The sequence below is a fragment of the Ochlerotatus camptorhynchus genome, unplaced genomic scaffold (genome assembly GCF_037179485.1).
Source record: "Ochlerotatus camptorhynchus isolate MF236.1 unplaced genomic scaffold, CSIRO-AGI_Acam_v1.1 ptg000313l, whole genome shotgun sequence".
Taxonomy (NCBI): Eukaryota; Metazoa; Arthropoda; class Insecta; order Diptera; family Culicidae; genus Ochlerotatus; species Ochlerotatus camptorhynchus.
Genome location: NW_027040801.1, coordinates 2,967,395 through 2,994,003, shown reverse-complemented (window position 1 = coordinate 2,994,003; position 26,609 = coordinate 2,967,395). Strand labels below are relative to the sequence as shown.

The 26,609-nt window shown below is 41.3% G+C and overlaps 2 protein-coding genes across 4 annotated transcripts in view; one reads left to right on the top strand and one right to left on the bottom strand.

Annotated features, from left to right (window-relative positions):
* LOC135707500 (GATA zinc finger domain-containing protein 1) overlaps positions 1-26,609 on the bottom strand; it is a 259,888-nt gene that overhangs the window by 163,782 nt on the left and 69,497 nt on the right. The window lies entirely within an intron of this gene.
* sim (single-minded) overlaps positions 1-26,609 on the top strand; it is a 125,123-nt gene that overhangs the window by 84,492 nt on the left and 14,022 nt on the right. For both annotated transcript variants that reach the window (XM_065229311.1, XM_065229310.1), the window contains exons 2-3: positions 13,995-14,189; positions 16,430-17,184. In XM_065229311.1, the coding sequence (XP_065085383.1) occupies positions 14,015-14,189; positions 16,430-17,184 (930 nt within the window). In that variant the 5' untranslated portion in view covers positions 13,995-14,014. The remainder of the gene's footprint in view (positions 1-13,994; positions 14,190-16,429; positions 17,185-26,609) is intronic.

The window sequence follows — 26,609 nt, the reverse complement described above, 5'->3', positions numbered from 1 at the left end:
GTCTACGAAAAGCTTTGAAAGCATCAGATTTTTCTACATACAATTTTGTGCATTCTTCGTCCCATCCAGGTGTGGCTGGTATCCTTTTGAAGGGCGCATTTGGAACTTTTCTTTTTTTGTGCTTCCAGTGAGCTTTTGTATATCAAATCGGCGAGGAATCGATATTCTTTCCATGGTGGGAGCGTATCTATTGATTCGATACCGATTGTCACCGCCGTTGCATATTTCTGCCAGTCGATGTTCTATAAATTTCATGACATTTTTGGTAATGACATGTCCACAAACTACACAGAAAATATTCGAGAAATGGTATACCTCTTGCCCCATTCAGTCATGCATTCAAATTTCTTGATTTCTTCCTCGATTTCAGAAGTAATAAATGAAGAATTTCACAAATTAAAAAAAAAACATTCCAGTGTCATGTGTTGGCGACACATCTATGTTTTAACGGTTGCGACCGAAATTGGTACAGACGTCTGTAAATGTGATCATACAAAAAAGTAACAAAATGTGGCTGAAAACTGGAAAATATTGTGCCTGATGAACATGTACCATTTAATGTGAACAAAACTTAACGGTAAACTAGAAAACGTTCCGAGCGAAAGTTATGATATTTACAGTACGGGAAATCTCGTGAACATGGCCATATGGAATGTTACCGTCTTCAGCAAAGTTCTTCAGGAGACCAAGGACCTCCGGTTGTTATACAGATTAATTCAGAATTCTCTCACTACGTGGCGCCAGCATCCATATGATCTTCCTGCATACCTGTTATATCTTAACAGCCTGACTGTGTTAGAAATGGCATTCTTCGAGAGAGTTATTAAGGTGATAAAAGGCCCTCCGAATGGTAGACTCCGAACTCGCTCCCTGTGCAGCGCTTGTGTGCATACGTTAATGAATTTGGATCTGGGACCAGCATGCGAACTCTGTTGGCCACAACCAGGTCTTTCGTTATAGTGATCAATTCATAAAAAAGATTCAAGAGCTTCGCGATTCACTTATTCTGAAGCTACATGTATGAATTAGGATCTAGGACTAGCATATGCAATCAGGTAGCGGTGTGGTTCTCTGGAAGATTTTGAACATCCACAAAAGTAGACAATTCGCGTAAAAATCCTAGTTTTATTTGGACTTCCGTGAGGTTTTGAATCTTTCCTGAAGTTCATTAATTTTTCTATTGTTCTGGAAATTTGAATCATATATATAAAATTTCCTGAAAACCTCGCATTGTTTCTGAAGCATCGCAAAATTAATGAATTCCTTCAAATATCCTGTTATTTTCCTTAAATAAATGAAACTGATATGAAGATCCCTACCCAAGTAGCAATTGGTTTTATGAGGGTTCTGCAGACTATAATTTAGACTTGTAGCATGCTTTAAAACCGTGATAAAACTTGCAATGTTACTTGGGTAATCATCTACAAGGCCCGAGAACTTCCCAAAATATAATGAAACTACCAAAAAATCTATATACTTCTCTGAAAGTCTGATCGTTGCTGAAGTTCCTGCATTTTTTGCAGTTCTTTGAAATTCATTGAAAACCATGGAACTCCCTTAAACTGATCTCACATTTTCCTGATGCTCAAGTAACATCTCTTATGTTTCTGAAATTTAAATAAAGGTTTTGGTAATTTGATGAAATTTCGAAAATTTCCTGAGTTTCTTGGAACTTCTTAAACATGCTTCAACTTCCTTCAAATTAGTTGAACTGTTCTTAGTTTCTCCGATCAGTCCTTCTGCTCTCGAACCATTCCTGAAGTACTCTCAATTCTATTGAAGTTCTTGGTATGTATGTATGTATGTAAAGGATACCACTCATTGTTGCAAGGCACAGCCATTAGACAGTGGATCATCCTCCAAGTATGACTTGATCAAGTACGATGCCTGGTTGTATTCAATTTACCATTGTATGAAGGGCCAAAAACGGAGGGGCGGACCCGTAAGCAGATACACTTAGGCGCAATCCGCGGGATCAGGAGAATCGCCTTCGAATGATAAAATCCTACAACCCGATGTAGAACAAGCCATCATACGAGGGAACGTCCCAATGAGTGGGGAGAAGAGCCCGCCGTCAATTCACGAAATGTTAATGACAGGGAGTTGGCAATTCCACTCTCCCCATCCAAATCGCTTCAATCCGGTGCCCTGGTGGTCCCATCCCTCCCCTTTGCATTTAATGTGTGTATATATATATATATATATATATATATATATATATTTATATCGGCATTACCCGTTACATTTTGTAAACACAATTTTGACTTCTTAGCTTTTCAAAATCTTTAATAATGCAAATCTTATGATCTGACCTATTCCGCGAGTCGTGTGAATTAATATTTAATAATATAACTGCAGAGCACAAGCAGTTTAAATATACTGAGGACGTGTTGCCAAAATCAAACGGATACTTTATATGTTTATTAATTTATCTTACCTTTGATGGACCAACTACTTACCTGTCCTTAATGGTCATAAGCTCCAATCGGTATTTCCCGGTAAATCCGATCACGATCCTTTACAACATTTGGCCGACCTAGTTGGAGGTTACCAACGCGCATCATCGCAACCACTCAGCACTTTCTTCCTCTTCACTAAATTGAAGGGCTTCTAGGGAAACTATTTTCTTGCGGACCGCGTTGCGGTCGGACTTCACTGTTCTTCGAATTCTATTGAAGTTCTTGGTATTACCCTAAACTAAATAGAACTGTCAAAAAAATCGCGAAGTTTTTCTGAAGTTTATGGAATTTACCGGAATTTATCGAACCTAACCCATTCAAAGTGCCGTTAATATCTCTGGAATTCTCTAAAGCTCTCTAGTCTAACTTCTTTGAGGTACTTGGAAGTTCTTTAAAATGTCAATTTTACTCAAGTTATCTCCACATTTTTTTGAATTCTCTATAGTTCTCTGGATATCCCTGAATTTCTTAAAATTTCCAGAAGTTTTCGAAACTTACCTTTTGTTCCCACAGTTTGCCTTTAAAACTTCCAGAAATTTTCAGTACCGTAAAATGGGGTATCTTTGATAATGCGGGTAGCTTTGATAAATTTACTCGCTGCGATTTTTCCAAATTAGAAATATTGGTTCCATATTGTAGCTTAGGGTATTTCCGTTGATATCGTAAATAATTTTTATATAATTTGTGTTACACATTTTAAACACATATTAAAAAACAATTTTCGTGTTTTTCGCCTTTCTGAAAAAGTACTCAAACCATCACTTATGAAATGTATTTCCAATATAGCAATCACAAATTCAATGTTGTATTTTTATTGCTTATGATGTTTTCTGATTATATACTCATTCAAAGTTTCATATTTAAAGAATAAATTGTTTGAGTTTCACTCATTTTTTTCTACATTCAACGAGCATTACCAAAGTAACCCCAAATCAAAATACTGAAGCTCGGTCACAAAACTTAAAAAAATGTGCAAATGCTTTAATTTCCATTAAACAAACTACTAACGAATAAACTCTAGGATTCTCAGTACTTGTTTTAAAAATATAAAATTTTAAAAACATTCATTGCTATAAAAAATATTTAAAATATACTTTAAAAAACTATCAATGTTACCCCATTTTACGGTACTTCTTTTCCTTCCTCAGACTCTCCTGAAGATCTCTATTGTTTCCTGAAGTTTACGGAACTTCCCTTATGTTCTCCTGATGATGTTCCTGAAATTGTTCAGAAATTAATGGAACTTCCCAGAAGATTTTTAAACCTCCCTTTCAACATGGATCTTCTGTGTAGCTTTCTTAATGTTTTTAAGTTCATTCCCTGAAGTTTTTTACTATCCTTAAATTTTCGGAACTTCTTGATGGTTTCCTATATTTTACTGAAATAAATGGAACTGCCATAAAGTTTTCGAAAAGATCCTAAAGTTTTAGAAACGTCCCTCAAGCTCTCACAGTTTTCCTGATATTCATGGAACTGCCCTAACATTTTCAGAACTTACCCGAAGTTCACGTAACTGAATTTAATGGAACTGCCCTAAAGCTCTTGATCTTCGCTGAAGTAAATTTTCCTGAAATCCAGTAGATTGTCCTGGAGCTGTCGAAACTTACTCTTAATGATCTTTTAACTTCCTCACATTTCTATCAATCAGAACTTCTTAAAGGTTTCAACATTTTTTGATACATTCACAAGCTAAAATATGTAATCTAGTAATCCAGATGGGCATCCGAAAAAGCCTTTATGCCTTTTGGTGCGCAACTTTTATAAGATGAGCATACGAAGATCGATATTTCGATAATTTTTCGAATTGATCACTTTTATGGATGTTCCGGATCTCCCAGAGGACAGTTTCGTGACCACCAGTGTGCGCATGCTGGCCCCAGATTCAAATTCATTCATGTAGCATCACAACAAGTGATTTAAAAAAATGACGATTTGGATCTTCCGGAGGACCGTTTCTTGAGTGCCTGGGTCTGTAGTTGAATCTTAACCTTCAATCTTCTGTCTTCGTGGTTAGGTATATCAATATTGTCGAAAAAATCAATCATGAAACTCTGTGATCAATTTCAGTTTGAAGTTCGACGATAAGTTTAGCAACCATCGGTGCGAAAGTCGAAAACGTAAATTCACAATCGTGATAGCAACGACCGGTGCGTAAACAAGTTGCTAACTAAAATAGCAATGGCTAAAGTTGTCAAGCTAGAAGCCCGAATTGCAACGCGCGTTGGTGCGGATGCTCTAATACCGATCGCATATGGAGTCCACGTAGCATATGGGATTTGGCTTAACTGGTTCCAACATGGAATATCTCGTGATCCTGGACATATAAGGCAAATGGATGTAATGTCGGCCTAAATGCCCCTAATTTGGGCCCATACATAAATTCAGTAATCGGCTAAATTTTCAATAGCGACCAAAAATATCCATTAGTACCGTCCCAATGACGCGTTCATCTCGATAAAATTGATAAATAGCAGATTTTTAGCGATGGGCCCAATCTTAGATCCATAGGCCTACATTAGAGTCATTTCCCCTATAAGGTTTCTGTCTTGCGCAAAGTTGTTCAATGGATCAAGGCCTTATGTACAAGTTGTATCTCGTGGTCCTTGTCATATAGAAGGTAACTGTCTTCAGGTGACCTAGTCCCTGTGGATGGTGGTCACTTACGGCTAGTGAAAATGTGTCTATCCCGGTACACGTCGTCTCCGTTCCAAAAATACCAATATTGCGGAGTATTTGGCCCCTTTACAGTCTTTAAAGCTTACACTGGAAGGTAATGTACACACTAGTGCCACGGAGTGAGAAAGTTCTGAACTAATATGGCCACTAGACTGATGCAAATTTAGACATTTTCGCTCCACAGTGCTCAAACCGTTACAAATCGGGTCCTGATTAGTCTTCCAACATTTGAACTCCTTTGAAAAGAAACTGACTTGGCACAAACCATTTAAAGTTTATATGGAAATTACTATGGGAAAGCCAAACTTTTTGTTCATTGTCTTCTTAACTTTTTCCATATTGCACTGTTCAAAAATTCAAAAGCTATACCTATGGAAAATTTTCTCAGCTACAACTTAGCAGAATATACTTATTGAGCTAAACGTCAAATAAAATAGTAATTAATTATTTAAGAGATTGATAATCTTATGGCATGATCAAGCAGCTGTTTTGTGAGCAACACTGTATTTTGCAGTGTGACATAGTAGCCATGATTTTTGTCCTCTATTCTAAGCGCCAGAAACACCAATGTTGCCTGCTGAACAGTTGATTGAGCATATTCATAAGATATAAGTGGCTTGAATTATTGATAACTTTTGATGCTTACATTATATTGAAAAGTGGTCTTGGACAAAGTTGTAGCGAAGAAAATTTGCAACGAGTTCAGTTATAATTTTTTAAAGCCGAGCGATATGGTAAATTGTTAAATGGGTATGAACAAAACATTTGGTTTTCCCATAGTAATTTCCATATAAACTTCAAATGGTTTGTGCCAAGTCAGTCTCTTATCGAATGAGTTCAAATTTTGGGAGGCTAGTCAGGACCTGATTTTGAACCGTATGAGTACTGTGGAGCGAAAATGTCAAAATTTGCATCAGTCTAATGACCACCATCCGCAAAGACATATGGTCACCTGAACAACGTATTTGACACGTTTCCCCAAACCAGAAGTCATCATATTGGATTCCAAAATGGCGTCAATAATTTATTTCTGGCCTGGCTTTTACAACTTGCATAAGAAGTTCATGCGTACACTAGCGCTGCGTAGTTATAGAGTTCTGAATTTTGAAATCCAATATGGTGGCTTCCAATTTTCTATAAACCAAGATGGCAACTTCCGGTTTGTTAAATATCCAACAGTGGAGGTATTTTAAGATCGTAAATGATTTGTATCCATAATGATGACTTCCGGTTTTCTAAAATCTAAAATGGTAATTTCCGGATTATTAAAAACTGTCAAATACGGCGATGGCGTCTTCCGTCTTAAGAAAACTTTTAAATACCTAACAATATCGAAATGAAAACAACGATTAGAGACCGGAAATAGACCATTGACGGCATTTATTAATCATTGACGGTGGTGTTTGGTTTTAGAAAATCTGTCATTACTCACAATATGTTTTTTTTAACGGAGGTGACTAATAAAGGCTGGAAATCAATAAATTACGCCTTTTTGATATCCAAGATGGAAACTTTCGAATTTAGAAAAAAAAAACTATTAAATACCTAAATCTATGTATATTTTTGGAACGAGGACGATGTGTAGCAATATTGATATAGACTGTACGTAGCTTTATTGCGAATCAACATATGGTTATAGAACCTATTCAAAAAGGACTCTATAGCTAGATCTAGAACTATTCATCTTGAATTGTTTTTTTTTCAAATCGATTTCAAGTTATGACTCAAAAGCTCGGAAAATTTAAATCATCCTCTGAGTTAACGACGTTTTGGAGACTTTTTAGTGAACTTGTATCAAATTTGAGTTAATCTCATTGGCCGTGTGCAAAGTAAAGGGTGTCCCACATCAAATTGCATCACGGAAAAACGCTGAAGAAAATTATCTAGTTGACCGATCATTTTCAAACTTTCAGACAATAAAACAATAAAGACAATATAACCCATTAGTAAGCTTTTGACATATTTATTTTATTCAACTTTAATACCATAACCGTACGCTCGCAATATGCACACCTTACGCTTAACTCCACTCATTAGGTTCTGTACAACATCTGGTTGCAGCTTCTTCTGTAAGGAAACCCACTTTTTCTTCATGTCTTCCTCAGATTTGACCTTTTTGGGATGCTTCCGTAGAGCCTGCTTCATAATAGCCCAGTATTTTTCGATGGGCCTTAGTTCCGATGCGTTGGGGGAGGGTCATGTCCTTGGGTACGAAAGTGACCCCGTTGGCTTCGTACAACTCCAGGACAACATTTGAATAGTGACACGAAGCTAGATCGTAGGGCCCTCGTGTTGCTTCAACAGAGGAAGCAGACGCTTCTGTAGACACTCCTTGAGGTAGATCTCCCCGTTTACAGTTCCGGTAGTCACGAAGGGCGCCACATGAGCAGATCGCTTGCCAAATCGTGTATTTCTTGGCAAAATTTGAAAGTTTCTGCTTCCCTACTTCCTCCGGAACATCAAACTTGTGTTGAGCGGTGAAGAACAGTAGCCCCTTAAGCTGCCGAAAGTCCGCCTTGACGTAAGTCTCATCATCCATGATGAGACAATGAGACTTTACCAGCATCTGGGTGTACAGTTTCCGAACCCGTGACTCTCCCACCTTATTTTGCCGTTCGACACAATTTGGAGCCTTCTGCACTTCGTACGTATGCAGTCCCTCCCGGTCCTTGGCTCTCTGAACAAAAATTATTAGGGGTAAAAGTGCCTCAACCTCTCCCCCCTTATTTAATTGGCAGCTATGCTTCCGATATGCTCCGATAATAAAGAACCACGTCTATTAAAAAATAACAATTTTTACAATCCCATGTTTTTCATAGCAGCTGCGTTTTTTAAACATTATTATTTTTGTTTATTAATTCATTTGATAAGGCTCAACCTAATTAACTTTACAGAGCCGAAGATTCGGGTTCACTACACAATACATCTCGATGAACATTTCAAATAGTCCTATCTGCTTTGATCGATTCTCTTCATGGACTTTCTCTTTTTATAACCACAGCTATGCAAACAGATTTCGCGCTAATTCTACCACATAGTTTGATAAAAGAGGTTCTTATCTAGCGTCCAAAACGTCAAATACAACAGGAACAAGTTTAGCAGCTGAATTATTTACAAAAGAGAAAGTCGGTGAAGAGAATCGATCAATGTAGATAAGACCTTTTGAAATGTTTATCTAGACATCTTAAAACTATAGTCAAAAGGTACAACACAATAAACATTTTATCTTCCGCTATTCAATAAGCCTCCTCCACCAGAACGGAAGCCGCTTCCAGTGGTTTTATTGTAAGGCAGATTCGCCAACGGGGGTCAAAGCGCTTCCATTGCAGCAATGGACGCAAAAGGTGGTCTGCTGATGAAGAACAATCAAAAGAAAATAAATTCCTAGACCTGATAAGATTCTTCTGAATATGATAAAAATATCGAAAGATTATTGGCATCGTGGAGTAATGACTCATTGATCCTAGTAACCCGTAAAATCTAACCATATTCGGCCTAATGGCGTTAAGCATAATGTCTTTCGGCTTAATGACTCAAGACTTACACCCTTGGATGGTATATCAATCACATTTTAAAATAAGAAAATCATGGGCTTTAATTCGTTCGTACAGAAAACCATTTATTGAAGAAGAATAAGAAGAATAAGAATAAAAATAATGATATGAAGAATAAAAAAAACTAATAAGTAGAAGAAGAACATTATTCTCAAAGAACAGCTCATGAGAAAAATAATGGTAAATTATGTGATTCGGTCAAGTGTCAAGTCAGTGTCTTGTTGTTTCGAGAGGGGGATCTTCAAGATACAAAGTTTTCTGTGGAATTTCCAAAGGGGGCTCTCCCGAAAAAAAAAGGTAGGCCTCCGAAGGGAGACCCTTAAACTGTCTTGAGATAAATTAGCTGTCGTAGGTTGGCTGTCGTCACTGTGGTGCCGGCCTGTTGGTTTGGGGGTGTCCTACTTCGTTGCGTTCGTCGGGGATTTTCTGGACCGCGTTCTCATTGCGAAGATCAGTGTCTTTTGGGGTGGGCAGTTTGTTCGTGTTTGATAGTCGAGATCGTGTGGCTGTCGGCGGGGGTGGGTTATCGTGGAGCTCAAATCCGGTGAAATAGGCCTGCCTTTCGGAGGAAACTCAGTAGAGCGGCTGAGCGGCTGGGGTCGGCATGCTGGACAGGACTTATGGAATGCAACATTTCCTAGGATGTTGTGAGAGAGATAGGTGTGGCCGGATCTCAGTCTGGAGAGAACGACTTGGGAGCGGTGGTCAGCTGGGTCCCTTAATTTTGCGGATGAACAGATCCCGGGAGTTTAGCCAGTCCCTGCTCCAAGCCTCCCAGATGACTCGGGTGATCCAGCTTGTTAGGTCTAGGCCAGGGACATTGCGTGTATACAAGGATGTCAGTCTTCCTGACGAGGCGAGGTGGTCGGCTTCAACGTTGTCCGGTATCCATGGTGTCGGGTGGAGCGAATTGAAGAATGGGCTGGATCCACGGGTGTGTTGGGTATTCGGCGTCGATGGCGGCAGTAACGCTGGCTGAGTCTGTAAAAAGGACGATGGGTTTGCTGGGTGGCCTCAGCATTGATCGGGAAGGCGGTAGCATACACTTACCTCGCAATCGGATATCCCCGGTATACCAAACCGTCAGAGTACCGTATCATCTGATCTCTGTATCGACGTTTAATTAAATCTTTGTGTGCTTGGGTGACGGTGAGGGGATTGGTATCTGCCTTGAAGGTGTGTTTGATAGTTTGATCCATGGATATTTTGCGCACATTCCAACTCTTGGCTCTACACCAGTGGACCCTGGACACTGGAGGGAGGGCTTGCTTGGCAGTGCTGGCGAGAAGGTAGTTAGCCTTCTCCAGGAGGGCCAGTCCTATAATTGATCCGGTTGGCTTCTCTACAAAGCTGACGGCTCGGCGACAGACAGTCAGCGTGCTGAGTCTGTCGAAGGTTAGAACGCCTCCCTCGACACCTGCGGTCAGGCCCGGGACCCGAACAAAGTCCAGCATCAAAATGACAGCAAATTGAAATCAAGTTTTGATATCAACATCAAACTGAAATCATAATTTGATTTCAGTTTACGCAATTGACAATTTTCCCGAGCAAAGTCCAGCATCAAAATGACAGCAAATTGAAATCAAGTTTTGATATGAACATCAAACTGAAATCATAATTTGATTTCAGTTTACGCAATTCACAAATTTGATACCTAATTTTGTTTTCTTTTTGCTGTACATTTGTTCTTCAAAAATATGTTGTTGCGGGTTTGTTTTCATTGCCTTAGCAATACCTCAAATTGAATACTTGTTTTGTTATCAACAGGAAAAATGGATATCAAATTTAGTTCTCACTGATAGCAGAAATAGTTTTCAATGTGATGTCACAGGAAGATTTGTTTGCTCTCAATTTTGATATTTTAACCGTTAAAACGACCAAAACTACAGCAACCTGAGTAATCATTATCAGCAAAATCACAACATCAAATTTAGATTTCAATTTGATTTCAGACTTTGCTCGGGAGCAAGCCGGAAGTGGTGTGGATATATAACTGGAGTTAGTTTTTCAACGTGGGTCGTTCGAGCCATGCATGTAAGCTCGATCCAGTAAGTGAGACGTGTGTCGATGATCGCCTTGGCGACTTGGATCCGCTGTCCGGGTGACGTCTGGCGATTGATCGGATGAGCTTAAGTCTTGTCAAACAGTGGAAAATTTAAAAAAAAATCTCTATAAGGCTCTTTCAATTTAATCATGTCTTCAAACATCACAAAGCATGAAATGTCTTTAAAATATCTTCGACTAAAACGGATTCCCAGAGTTTCAAATGTCTGCAAAATGAAGACATATCTTCAAATCTGGCATCCCTGGGACGATTGAATTGCAGATGGTGAGAGGGTGAAAATAAAATCCTTCAATAAAAGTTCTAAGTTCCAGTTGCACTATCAAAATCCGTTCCAATCAAACAAAGCTCGAGCAAATAATCGAATCGCCGTTGAACATAATAGCTTTAAACGTCAATTTATCGAAAATGATAGCTCACCTATCACTCAGGTGGTGGTGTTAGGTTGCGTAGGCGACAAGGGGTGGTCACTCTGTGCCGAGAGTGCTAGTCATCGGACTGATTTTGTTAGTGTGTAATTGTATGTTTGGCAACCCGGCATTTTAACAGTTCAAATGTTTTGTTTTGGTATGACAAACCGTACGAGCTGTCGAAGACAATGGTCACGTCAACGCCAGATCAACCGAAACGACATTCGACCGTTGGAAAGCTTCTGGTTCCGTGTGGACCACGCAGGTCGATCTATTCGGATGGGAAGTGACTCACAACGATAGCAACGTGATCAACATACTGTACACCATGCATCTGGGTAAGCCGGGATCCGGATTCATCTTACAACAACCTGCAGGATGAGGATAGGCATCTGAATCTGACGTTAACGTTCAACAGCGTGACTAGTACGGTGGACAACTCACTTGGGCAGCCCATCAAGAATACTGCTGCAGCGTAGCGTTCGGATAGGCCCATAGTTCCGTCACCCGTATGTGCGGAGGGCGATGGAGATTTGATCCACGGAAAGTACAGCAAATATTACACGCGGGTGAGGAACATCGGGAAGGGCGCGCACGGGTATGTGAAGTTGAGCAACCGGAACTCGGATAGGTTGCTGGTGATATTGGAAGTGTACCAGTTGACACACGTGAAGCATCCGAACATTGTTGTTGGATCTTTCAACAGAGTGCTGATGTGGTTGCTTTCCTGCACTCGTTGAACATTCAGCACCGTCCCGGTGTCCGGATGTCCCATCAAAGACGAGAACGTTATCATCGATCACAATTTCCATATCAAGCTGATTGACTTCGTTTCGCGACGTTCGTTCAGGAAGGGCAAGTTTTTTCTACCTTCTACGGCACGAACGAGTACTGCAATCCGGAAGTGTTGACAGGCAACCGCTACTCCGGGCTGGAACTGGAAGATTGGTCTAACGATCAGGGCTGAAAAAATCACTAAAATTCATCAAAGTTCACTTTGGATGAAACATTTATTTCATAGTTAATGCAGGTGATTTTTTCAACCCTGCTGACGATATCTCCAGCAGAGAGATGAATATTCCACCGGTCTCACTAGTCTGTATCTGAGGGAACCGAACGGAATGTGCATTAGTCTGGTCGATGGCGATCGGATTGGCTTTATTACTACTAGAAGACAATTTCGATACAGATGATAGTGAGATACTGCTGGTGATGTTGGATGGTGATGCTGACGATAAGGATGAGAATGGCGATGGTGGTGCTGGTGCTGGCAACCTGAGAATGGAACGAGCGGAACGAACACTGGAGTCCTTTTTGATTGGGTCGTATGTAACACTTTTGTCAATTAGAGAAACGAGGTGTATTGCTTTGATAACAAAAAAATGGTTCCATTTTCAATGAAATTCCCATTTACTAACATAAGTACCTACGACTGAGAAAGCTATTGATAGCGTTCCTGTTAAAATAATAAACGTTTTTCACCAATCCATATTATTCGACCTTTTGCATGCCGTTGTGTTACATTCGACCGTGCGCATTTTAATGGTTCAAAAATGTATTATAATTAGTAATATCTCCACGAATATCTCACGGAAAGCGTAGCTATCATTCTATGGACCACCAATTACCATTACATTTAAGATTTGCTAAATTTGCACTTTTATTAGGAAAAACAACAGGTCGCATGAACAGTTTTTTACGCTTCTGTATAATTTGTTACATACGACGATTGACGCCTCTATAGAAGTTAGGTGTTGTATTTAACATTGAGCTATGTTTTGATCGGTTGGCACATACGTCAAATCGTTTTTTGATGACCAAATGAAACAAAATTGAGGTAGCGGATCCAAATTTTGCCTCTAGGGAAAGGAAGTAGAGTAGTGTCTGGTAGCATTAAATGTCAAATTGTTAACGTTTGTTACATACGATCCAATCAAAAACGACTCCAGAACACTTCAGACCAAAGCGTCCAGTAGCACTAGGCGCAGAAATAGTGCAGTGATGCCAGTTTCTTTAGATATCATAAAAAAAATGTACCATGGGTGCCAAAAAGTGTCAATGAGTGTGCCATGGTGTGTCCTACTTTGTTTTTGGCACACTGTGCTGAGTGACTTACCCCTTGGTAGGCGAGCTATCAGAGTCGATAAATTGACGATAGATGCAAACTTTTTTCAAATGTGCTTACGTCGATTTGACTATTTGGTCGAGCTCTGATCGATTCGAACGGATTTTGAACTTCCTGGTGACAGTCGTCCATAATTTTAATGAAGAGCTTCAGGTGGAAGTGTTAATGACATTCGGATCACGGTCCGATCTATGAAATCATCTTTAAAAAAAACTCGCATAAACAAAGACTTGAGTGAACTATAAACCTTCTATATCGAGCTAGAAGATTAGGACTATAATAATCTAAGATCAGACACATTTCGAATGGCTTACAGAGTCAAACTACATACGCGTTATTAATAGCACTGTTATCGTGCATAATTGTCGCCAGACAAGCTATAGCGTCGAATTAGATTTTATGCTTCCTACAAACTGGCTGACTGCCTGAACCAATTTGCTCGGCAAACAAAAATTAGTTCCCCATAAATCGAGATCAGCAAATTAGCCCGCGCTGTATTAGTTCACCCCGAAACGACAATCACTCCCTACTCAGAACAGAGTTCAATAATCGACAGCTTGTGTGTTGTTTGGTAATCTTATTAATTTGTGCTTCTGCTGCTGCCCTGTATCGGTTTTTATTTCCTATGACCACATTCGGTCTAATTATTCTGACACAACATTCGCTTAAATATTAAATGTAATGTGTGCACCTAATTGTGTTTTTCAGGTCTTGCCACACGCTGCGCCATGAAGGAGAAGAGCAAGAATGCGGCCCGCTCCCGGCGCGAGAAGGAAAACGCCGAGTTTCTCGAGCTGGCCAAACTGCTCCCGCTGCCGAGTGCCATCACGTCGCAGCTCGATAAGGCTTCCATCATTAGACTAACTACCTCGTACCTGAAGATGCGCCAGGTGTTTCCCGAAGGTATGTCCCTTGTTGGTTGAAGTAAATGGAATGTAGGACTAGTTATAACTCGAACAGTGTTTGACATGTGTTGTAAGAGCTTTAATCATTAAACAGTTGAAATGTCCAACTTGGGAGGAATTTTCTTGAACCCTAATAATAATCCAACCATAACTGGCAAACTGTAGCCAAATTACATAATATTGCTTGAAGGATCGTCTGTATTGATTGACTCTAACTAGTTACTAAATCAAAGTAAATCATATCCTGCAGTTATTAGATTTGACCTTACTTACTTATTTGAGTTCAAACGATGAATTTTGAATCAACTAGAATAAGACCTTCTATGAAGTTTCATTACGATAGGTAGCAGCAAAATATCACTGAAATACTCCTCATGAATTTTCATGTCGTCCAATTTTCGTCCTGAAAAAGAGCCCACGCGATCTACGCCGTGCTAATTTGCAATTTAAATTTCACTCAACAATTTAATGAGGTTTCCGCGAAAAAATAATGATTGCACTTTTTTTCCCTCCACCTGGAATATTTATAATGCAATGATGAAGCAGTACTGTTTACCTTTTTTTTCAATATGGCGACAGTCAGGGCAGAGGAAAAAAGAGCACTCGGGCATTCAAATTTGATGACATCCCCATAGAGCAGGATGAGCGCATCGAGTGTTATGCAAATAACCCGTCGTCGCTCGTACGGGTTTGGGGGGAGGGGGTCGTGGACGTACGCTCGGTCGGTGGCCCATCGCAGCATAATTGAGTTTGTCGAGGGTGTCGGGTAAAAAATTATATAAAAATAATAATCATTTGTTTCGAGCTGAACTGAGTTGAGTTGAGCTGAGCGATCGTCGCGTGATGATTGCTCAGCGCTTCACCGAGGGCACTGAATGGGATGGGCGGATGAAGTGTTGGAGGAACTCCAGGGAGGTAGAGTAAAGTAGCGAGCGACAAATTGAAATCCGATCGTATCGGATGAATTTTTATGATAATTCCCATTCAATCTGTCCCTGGTTGCCCTTTTTTGCTTTCTCGGGGGTAACGGATGGAATTCTTTCCTCCTTGCAGGAGGAAGCTATAGAACGACGGTAGGGCAAGGTGTTTAGGGCAATTTAGATTCCTAAAATGCTCTGTGAGGGGAATAAGGTCGTAAAAAGTGAAAAGAATTTAGGCGATAGGAATCTTTCTGCTTTATGAGGTTATCCGTGTTTTACGATGAGAGATGAAGAACTGTAACTTTGATAAAATGTGGGTTCATCTAGAAAAATTAGCAAGTGTTTGTTCTTCCTCAATTTGGAACTTAACTTGTATGGGAAGTAGAATTGATTTACTTTTTGGCCGTAAACAGAATTAACAAAACTAAATGCATAGCTGTGGCTATCAAAAGAGAAAGTCGATGAAGAGATTCGATCAAAGCATAGGATATAGGACAATTTGAAATGTCCATCTCTATATATAGTAGAGTGTAATTACGGGTTATGTGATTCTGTGATGCTTGATATTATAGTGGAAATTCGATACGGTGCAAAATGTGTCATATTCACAGCATTTAAATAAACAAAACGCTTCCAGATAAACTGTTGTTGCTATGGCACTAGTCTCTGGTATAATGTTTGATTTAAATTCAATATTAATACTACTATAGTCAAGTTTTATAAATTTCCACAATCATTCTTAAATTCAAAATTCAGCTCCACTCACCCGTTGCATAAACTTTAAATCTTCCTCATTATGCTCAAGAAACACAATAGCCCAGGCATTCTTCCCATTCATAACCCTCAAAGTGACGAATTACATCAATAACTGAAGCGACCACCCGGCGGAAAATGCCTCAAGGGGGAAACTCTCAATCCCTCAAATCCACCCCAAAAACAACGGTGGCCTACGGTCTCTTGTTATTTCAAGCTCTTTAGAGCAAACGTATGCTTCCGTTGTCATCCCACGCTTCGTCACTTCCTGCTGAGCTCGCTAATAGGGTCCTGCTGCCAGCCATCCATCCAACCCCGGCCGGCTTTTACTACACAGCAATAATAACAAAGGGGGAAATAATAAGCGAACAAAGTGATAAAAATTATGCTGACAAATAAAAACACATTCTGAAGTGGATCAGTCTGCCTTGCACACACACACACACACACACTCATATGTACCTGCACCTATCCGTTTAATGACGAAGCAAACCCAGAGCATGATGAATACCACTTAGCGCCACTGAGATTGTTTTCCTTTCTAATTATGTCCTCCCTTTCGCAGGCCTGGGGGAAGCTTGGGGTTCGCAGCACATACCGACCAATCCACGTGACATGGCCATCAAAGAGCTGGGCTCTCATCTGCTGCAGACGCTCGATGGGTTCATCTTCGTGGTGGCTCCCGACGGCAAGATAATGTACATCTCCGAGACGGCTTCGGTGCACTTGGGCCTGAGCCAGGTAGAGCTGACGGGCAACTCCATCTACGAGTACATCCACAACTACGACCAGGACGAGATGACATCGGTCTTGTCATTGCAACCGAACATGTTTGGGCCGCCTGCTGCTCCGCCAGCACCGCCACCACCGCCGCCGCCTTCGTCCTCGTCTAATCCACCGCCAATGGCCATCATAACTCCCCTGATAGCAGCACCGACTGCAACCATCGTCAGTCAAGGACCAACATCGGATTCGCCTCCACAGACCATGAGCTGCCCTCCCTCGATATCCCCCGGTCTAAGCATACCTCCATCCAGCATACAACCGCACCTTGGGCCACCTCCACAGGTCCCACCCGGACTTTCACCCTCCGCCGGACAAGTTCCCCCACCCCATCTGACACCGAATATTCCACCACCAACGCCGAACCACCACCACAATCAACACCCGCACCACCACCATCATCACCATCACCATCACCATCACCACCACCCCTTCAACCAGCAGTCACAAACCATCGAGATCGAGCGGACGTTCTTCCTACGGATGAAGTGCGTGCTGGCGAAGCGAAACGCCGGCCTCACCACTTCCGGATACAAGGTAAGCCAGGCATTGTCCTCGTCGTCATCGTCTTCGTAACGTTAGCTTAACTCAAGTGTTTTGATTCAATTATGCCCTTCAGTCGGTTCAGTGTGCACGGGATGTGAGTGGGATTTGAGATTTATTGATCGCTTTTTGTGTGAGGTGAAGTGGCTTTACTCGAAGTGGCTTTACTCGTGTGGACTATGTGTAGTTAGAATTTTCAATTAGAGAACCGAAGGTTGTGATTTGGGCGATTTTAGTGGGTTCGAATCGCAACTTGGATTCCGTTTAATCCCGACCGCCAGCGATGGAATGCTACTCAAATTATGCAAAATGCAACTAAATTACACTCCACGCACAAGTCGGAACAGCGGGAGCACTTCTCTTGACTGCTTTAGACTTATAAACAGTTTTTTTCTCTTTGTGAAACGGGACTGGCTTTTACGAAGCCTCTATGGCAATTCTTGGAATCTGGGACATTCTGCTTTTCAAGATGGCAAATCGTTAATAAAGATATTGGATTTCAATCGAAGATGGTGGATCCGAATTCAAGATGGCGGCCACTGAACAGCGAATACACATCTCAAGCCATTTACGGAATGAGTTCAGCGAATAGATGATTAAAATCGATGTTTTCTACCATTTTTAATCCAAGATGGCGGACCTACGGTAAAGATAAACGTAAAGCATGGAACGTAAACAAACATTTCAGTGCGAAACCGAACTTTTTGTCAGTGTGAACCTCAATCTAAGCAAACTGACGTTTTTTTTTTAGAAAACAAGCAAACCCAATCTTGATAAGCGTTGCCAGAATGTTTTAAAGCTTATCGGCATCAAAGGTTTTAAAAAATCGGTATTTATCGGTATTTACTATTCAAATTTATTTTATATTTTTGCCGTTTTTGAAAGCGAAAGTTTAAACTTTTGGACAATGATCGGAAAATTCCAGAAGAAAACTCCGGGGAATGTTTGAATTAGCTTCTGTAGGAAGCTGAAAACAACATCCAGAGAAAGAAGAAAGAAATTTCTGGGAGAAGTTTAAGTGAACTTCCTGGAGAAGACGAAAGACACTTCCTAAGGTAGATTGGCAAAAATAATCTGGAGGAAGTCAGAAGCCAGAGCGCTAACGGAACAGTCGAAAGAAACAAGGACGTAATTCCGGAAGAAAGAGCTCTTGGGGGATGTTTTATTTAATGAGTTTTTAATGAGCGAAAATTTTCCAAATGGTCATAAAACATCCCTGAAGACCCCGGAATTCCCCTGAAGTTTTTAGAACATTTCTGAAATGTACTTAGGAATATTCCATATTTCCTCGAAATTCCCATTCCTGTAATTTTCCTTAAGTTAATAGGGCTGTCTTGGAGCAATCCAATCATTTTTTAAATACTTGGAACATCCTTGATTATAATGAGAATGCCGGAATATCTCTAATCAACTTTGAAGGTCTCTAGACTTTCTTGAAGATTACGAAATTTCTTCAGCGCTCTCACAATTTTCTTTCTTTCTATTGTAACATCAGCATTAAAGTTCTCTGATCTTTCCGATTTTTCTAATTTTTAAAAGTTATCAACACTGCCATAAGCACGGAACTTCCCATAATATGTTCTCACAATGTGTACATGTAACTTAACTTACGTTTCTTAAATTCGCATGAGCCTCTCGGAACATTGCTAAAATTTATTGATCTGTCCTGATGTTCTCGGACCTTCCTAAAGTACTCTCAATTCTCCTGAAACTGAACTGTCCTGAAAACCATTAAATTTTCCAGAAGTTCTTTGGACTTGTGAAGTATCCAAAATATTTATGATGTTTCCTTAAGTTCATTGGAGTTCGCTTGACCGGGTTTTAGAATTTTAGCAGAAGTTGTTGAAACATTCTGGACTTTTCTAAAGTTTCTGAACTTCTTAAAAGTTCCTGCAGCTAGTGTGGATCCGCAATCAAAATCTGGAAGCATTCCTGAAGTTCCGGGAAAGTTGAAAAAAAAACTGGCGGGAGAAGATGGAAGAACCATTCGATCGAAGGCTGAAGAAGCTTTCAAGGGAAGTCGAAATAAGTTTCCGAGATGAATCGAAAAATAATTTACGATGTAAGGTGGAAGAAAATTCCAGGGAAAGTTGGAAGAAAATTCAGAAAGTTAAATAATGTTTAAAAAGTATTTCCCGATTTCCCTGGAATTACCAGAAAGAGCCATCGACTGTTTATCGATTCATGGGTAGCCAAAAACGATGAGAAAATTGAAACATTAATCGACAGAGTATCTATAAGACATTTTTGAGGATGATTCTTTTTTAGAATTTTAAAGGCTCAAAAAATTTGAGTAATTCAAAATGATACAAATCTCTCACAATAATTTTATAAAAAAATTCTGAGCGCGGGCAGGCAAAATCATTTTGTTTATTTAAAAAAAATCGGTATAAATCGGTATGAGGTTTTATGCCTCAAAAATCGGTATTCTGAGACCTTATCTGTATATCGGTATCTAGTTCGGACATCGGTATATCTGGCAACGCTGATCTTGATACCCGATCCAGGTTGTAACTGAATAATAAACGAATTCGCTATAAGCTATGAATTGAATTTCTCGTTTCTATCAACTGATTCTTATGTAAAAAGGACATGCTGAGAGGTAAAACCTGAATTAATTTGCAGTATCCCTCCGTAATCCGAAAAAAATCTGCCTTCCAAATCCATACTCAAAAAACAGACAGCACAATGAATTCAAACGCGTGTTTATGCTTTTTAATCGGACATTTTCCGGATTAACGGTGTCCGGATTATCGAGTCGTCGAATTACTGGGGGGATACTGTATTTGTTCACTACATGGCCTCTGAATACTCATCTGACCCAAGGGGTTAGTCATTCCAATAAAGATGTGGTAACCCAACTAACAATTTTAGCTGCAGCTCAGCTTATACAGGCAAAAATTAGCTGCATAAGGCAAATTTTGGCAGTATAAGCTAATCTGCAGCTAAAATTGTTTGTTGGGAAGTAACTGACTAAAAATAGTATCATATGTTTCTGTGTCTCCATTGGTTTAAGATTTTTTCCTGGAGTAATCTGGAGGAAGAGTACGGTGCGATAAACTTCCACCTAAAAAATACTCTCAAGATTCCAAATCTTTGCAGTCAGTCTCTTGGGCGGTTGACAAGCGACAATATTAAAATCATGGAGAAGAACATGCGTGGTATGGCTGATTGCCTGAGAGAAGAGCAAGCTTTCGCTGTCGGATGGTACATTGTCGTATCTACGCACATATGATTAGATATAAAATACAATAAGCCATCGCAATAAGGCAAGTTTTCTTTGTGTATTATTATGCAAACCTACTTCTTCAATCTCTGTCGGAAAAAAATCCATTACCGATTGGCTCGGAAGCACTTCCCAAATTCCGTCACATAAAATCAAAATCCTCGCTAACCACTCGTTCTTCCATATTCGAATATGCCCAGAATGCCGTCGACAGGGCCAAATACCCATTCGCTCTAGGTGATCGATCGAAAGCACATCAAGCTTCCCGTGCATGCACGCGATCGCCCGCGAATCCCTAGCATTCACATAATACAACTTATCGTTCATTACCTGTTATGGAAATGCTTACACCTATCATCCTATATATATCTTGTCTTTCATGAAATTATTCATAACAACCTTCACTCACTGAGATTATTATTCAAACGAATTTCATAGAAATATCGTATGATTTTTTGCGATAAGATTTTATGTTGAATTTCATACGACCGAACTATGAAGAACTGTCAGTTTATTGTCAATCAGCCATCATATGATTTTTCATGCATATGAGTCTCAATATAAACGAACGATAGCTATCATTGGATATTACGATCAATTTCATTTGTCATTTCGTATGAAACTCATAAAGGATATGAATGAAAAATATAGTTTGTGTTGATTAATTACTATATTAGTGATGGTGACGACTAGTACTTGAGTGATTTGCTTAGTTTAACGGCTTTCTAAGTCTTAATCTCACTCTAACGACAACGATTTAATCTGCCCGACGTTTCGAACATGGACCATGAACTAAAACCTATGACCGAAGCGTCGGGCAGATTAAATCGTAGTCTTTAGAGTGAGATTAAGACTGAGAAAGTCGTTAAACCAAGCAATTATTTATTATATTTTTTATATTGAGACCTATTGTGCATGGTGAGTGAAGTGACAATAGTTATCGCGTGGTGGCTTGATACTCCACGACGTGACTAGGATCAATTCACTAATTACATCACCTTACTAGCGAGTAGAATAGGCTGATTGAACTAAAAAAATTGGTTTTGGATTTTTAGGTATAGTGTTTATTCACCTAATCACATAGGGTAAATGACGGTTTTGACAATACCTTTACCTATTATCGTCAGAGGGTAAATGAAGTCCTCGAGCAGCCATTTTTTTTCTGTAGACAAAAATTGTAAAGTTAGGTTAGGTTTTCTTTATTAGGGAGGCTTTTAGCTCGGGGCTGGATCACCTTCGGTATTGTAAAAAATAACGAACCAACTGAGAACTTTATGCTTACGATTTTGCGCGTAGTTTTGTTGTACTCGTGTCCGATTCCTGTTCAAAAAAAATTTACAATGGTATCAAATTATCAAAACAAAAACAAAAAATAAATCTGACACTTACCCGATCCGGTTGTCTCTTCCAACGTGCTTTTGAAATCGATAAAGCAGAAGTAGCTGCAGCAGCTTACTTAACTGTCTACAAATGTAAATAAAGTTGTAGACTACATACAATTAAAAAATACAAATTTAATTTACTTACAGGTTTACGGAGCCTTGCGCCACGTAAGCTGAACCAAAGTAATTCATACGATGTGTTTATTAAATTTTAATGTTTTTCGTATACCATTTGTTGTATCAAATTATGACTACTATAGACGTATGAAAACATAAGATAATTATGAAATTGATTCAGGCTTGTATTTGCATGCGTTCATACGATGCAGTTTATGAAATTTGTAGGGATAATTATCTCAGTGTATGTATTTACCTTGCTCTTTGAATAAAATCAGTCTCTATTTACCCGTCCAACTGACTACTGCGTAACATTACCATAACGGCAACCGCCGTCGATCCGGCTATCCGATCATTCAGCATAACCTCGTCATTGTCCAATAAGCCACGCCATCTTCAGAGCGTCCCGTGCTCCGATCGTTTCGTCACAAACGTGTGCAATACTGGACACCACCGTGGCCATCGTACACGGCGAAAAAGGTCATGCCTAGTGCCTAGATAATCCTGTAGTGAGAAATCCGGTAGCGCGTCTGTGAGTCCTTTCAGTTATCGCTCAGCTTCTGAGACGTGCAGACGTTTTTCTCGATTGCGCTTATCACTAGTGAAGCATTTACGTTTTGGATACCCTTCTATCCGCTGCGCCGCGTCGCGTGCAAAAGTGTTTCGCGATGAGGCGAGAAAGCCGTCGGTCGAAAAACTCTATGGTTTTTGTCGTTCGGTTCTTGGTCTAAATAGGGAAGACATTAAAAGACTTCAGTGCCACAGAGGTGGAGCATGTGCCTTCGTCAAAGTCAGTGACTTGACGCTGGCACAAAAAGTCGTTGACGAACATGACGGGAAGCATGAAGTGGAGTGTGAGGGGAAGAAACACAAGCTTCGGATCACGTTGGAAGATGGTAGTGTTGAAGTGCGGGTTTACGACCTTCCCGAATATGTGTCTGAAGAGAAAGTCTTTAGTTTCCTAAGTGCGTTCGGGGAAGTGATCTCAGTTCACGAGGTATCGTGGGGTGAGAGCAACGAATGGGAAGGCATACCGCTCGGCATATGGTCTGCTCGTATGCTAGTGAAGCGGAACATTGACTCGTGGGTCACCGTCGATGGAGAGCAAGCGTTCGTTGTTTACAAGGGACAGCTGCAATCCTGCCGCCACTGCAAAGAGCAAGCGCACACTGGCATATCATGTGTCCAGAACAAAAAGCTACTGTACCAGAAAAGCTACGCGAATGTCACGAAGCAAACTGGATAGGCCAATAGGTCAACAGCCGGTCAGCAATCCAAAAAAGCTGGTGCGAAACCACCAATCACGAAACTAGTCGGTAAAAAATTCACTACTCCGCCATCGTTAGAGTCAGACGTTTTCCCCGAACTGCCGAAGAGCCAGAGTGAATTCTCAGGCCCGAAAACACACACACGCAGCCAGCCTGCAGCAGGGTCTGCGCAAATACAACGAGCGCACAATGCGTCAAGTTCGTTCCTAACACCACCACAAGCTGTCGTGGCTTTGGATGACGTGTTCAAAAAGCCAGAAAATGCGCTGCGATCGCAAAGCAGAAGCGGCAACGGGAACGAAACCGATGGATCCTCCGCTTCCACGAGCAGTAGACGTCACCCCGCCGGGATGACGACGACGACGAGAGGGACGAGGACAATCGCTTATAAATGGCTCTCACGTCGTACAACATCTCGTCCATCAACATCGGCACCATCATGAACCCCACGAAACTGAACGCGCTCCGAAGCTTCATAAACAGCCATAGCCTCGATATCGTGTGTCTACAAGAAGTAGAGAACGAGCAGCTCTCCTTGCCTGGCTACGTAGTTTTCTTCAATGTGGACCATACGTAAAGGGGAACAGCTATTGTCCTGAAGGAACACATCCAGGCCACTCACATCGAGAGAAGCTTGGACGGCCGACTGCTTGCGCTGAGAGTGCAAGACACAACGATCTGTAATGTTTACGCTCCCTCCGGCTCTTCGCTACGTGCAGCTCGGGAGAACTTTTTCAATAGGACGCTTGCCCACTACCTCCGCCATCGTACCACGCATGTCATTCTGGCCGGCGATTTCAATTGCGTGCTTCGAACAAGTGATTCTAGCAGCCCAAACACTAGTCCCGCCCTCAAAACAGCCGTCCAGCAACTGCAGCTCCATGACGTATGGGAGAAACTGTGTCCGCGTGATCCAGGTTTCACGTACGTCTGCCGTAACGCACAGTCGCGACTCGATCGCATTTACGTCAGCAGTGATTTGCGCGATCACCTGCGAGCAGCACATGCACACGTCTGCTCATTTACCGACCACAAAGCGCTGGTACTCCGACTTTGTCTCCCCCATCTTGGTCAAGAGCATGGCCGTGGGTTTTGGTCCCTTCGGCCCTATCTTCTGAGTGACGAGAACGTTGCCGAGTTCCAATACCAGTTGCAATATTGGACCCGGCAGCGCAGAAACTATGGCTCCTGGATCGAATGGTGGATTTTGTTCGCTAAGCCCAAGATCAAATGCTTTTTCAAGTGGAAATCTCGAGCCGTCTTCGATGTGAACATTAGTATCTCTACAGCGAGCTTCGGTTAGCCTACGACGGGTACTACCAGCACCCTGAAATGATAACCACCATAAACCGGTTGAAAGGTGAAATGCTAGCACTTCAACGGAGATTTTCCTACACGTTCATGCGAATGAATGAAACACATGTGGTGGGAGAACCCATGTCAATATTCCAATTGGGGGAGAGGCGAAGGAAGAGAACCGTCATCACGCAGCTGCAGACAGAGCAAGACGAAACGGTAGCAGAGCCACGAGCGATCGAGACGCATATGATGGACTACTTCTCGACGCTGTACTCGGAGGAGGAAACAGAAGAGAATGAGAACAGTTTCGTCTGCGAGAGTGTTATCCCACCCAACGACCCATCGAATGAAGCCTGCACGGACGACATTACGACGACAGAAATCTGGTCTGCAATAAAAGCGAGCGCCCCACGAAAATCTCCCGGCTGCGATGGTATTCCGAGAGAGTTCTACCACCGCATGTTCGACGTCATCCACCGAGAGTTGAATCTGTTCCTGTACGGCAAGGGGATCCGCTATCAATGCATCTCTTCGTTCTTTACCTGCATCCACTAGTGTGCAGACTTGAAAGAAAGTGCGGGAATGATCTGCTAGTGGCGTATGCGGACGACATCAGTGTGATCGTCACATTGACCAGGCAAATCGATGAGATAAATAGGCTGTTCACTCGTTTCGAGAGAGCTGCTGGCGCAAAATTAATTTTGCGGAAAACTGTTGCCGTCGATGTTGGCCTTTGCGAAGGCAACAGAATCAACACTTAGTGGCTACAAACAGTCAATGTAGTTAAAATTCTGGGTGTTGTTTTCGCAAATTCAATACGACTGATGACAACGATGAACTGGAATGCGCTAGTGGGGAAGTTCGCGCAACAAATGTGGCTGCATTCTCTGCGCACGCTGACGCTGCACCAAAGGGTCATCATGCTCAACACGTTCGGAACGTCCAGGATATGGTACCTCGCGTCCATTCTACCGCCGTTGGGAGTGCATACGGCAAAAATCACATCAGCAATGGGTACGTTCCTCTGGAGAGGGACTGTCGCCCGTGTCCCAATGATGCAGCTGGCACGCAGCAGAAAGAATGGAGGCCTGAAGCTGCAATTACCAGCTCTGAAATGTAAGTCACTCGCAATCAACCGACACCTACAAGAGATCGAATCCCTTCCTTTTTATAGATCCCTTCTTTTCCACGATAATCCCCGCCCAGCCATCTCAATAGATCTTCCCGACCTTAGACAAATCCTATCAAACTTATCCCAAATTCCCCACCAAATCCAACAGAACACCTCCACCGATCAAATTCACCAGTATTTCGTCCAGCAAACTGAGCTACCAAGGGTGGAACGTAACAGTCCAGCAAGTGGCTGGTCACGCATATGGCGAAACATTGCATCGAGGCACCTTACTTCAGCGCAGAGGACGAAGCTTTACTTGTTGGTGAACGAGAAGATAGAGCACCGCAAAATGCTATTCGTGATGCGGCGAGTAGATGACGAAAACTATACGCATTGTGGCAACCGTACAGCAGAAACTCTCTCCCACAAATTTTGCGCTTGTGCTCGCGCCGACCCGGCTTGGACGGTTCTTCAGCAGAGAATAGCTGTCATCTTGGGTGGATGGAGGCGACTCGAGTTCAAAGATTTGTTAAGACCTGCCCTATTAGGAATAAACGGCAGACATAGAGTGGCAATTCTGAATATGTTTATTACATATATCTGCTTCGTTAATGATTGTAACGGTAGAATTGATTTAGCTGATTTGAACTTTCATCTTGATGTAGCAAATTGACGGTAAAACAAAAAAACTTTGTATGCTAAACTGACAAATAAAACTTCACTTTTACATAAAAAAAAGGCCTCCATGCGGATGTGCTAAGCGTGCATACAGCTCGATCCTACCAACCGGTGGAAACTAACAATTTAAATTGGCTCACTACTTGACTAGCCTATTGGTCCCAAGCAAATCGATTAACGTAGCCCATACTAGTCGAAATTCTAGTACTACACTATGTTTGTTTTGATTCGCTATGAAAATTTGACAGATAAAATGAGGGGTTCGTGGATTTTTCTATGCTTCGAGGGGTGCATCGATTAGCTTGGGACCGAAGAGAGTACCAGAGCTGAGCCAA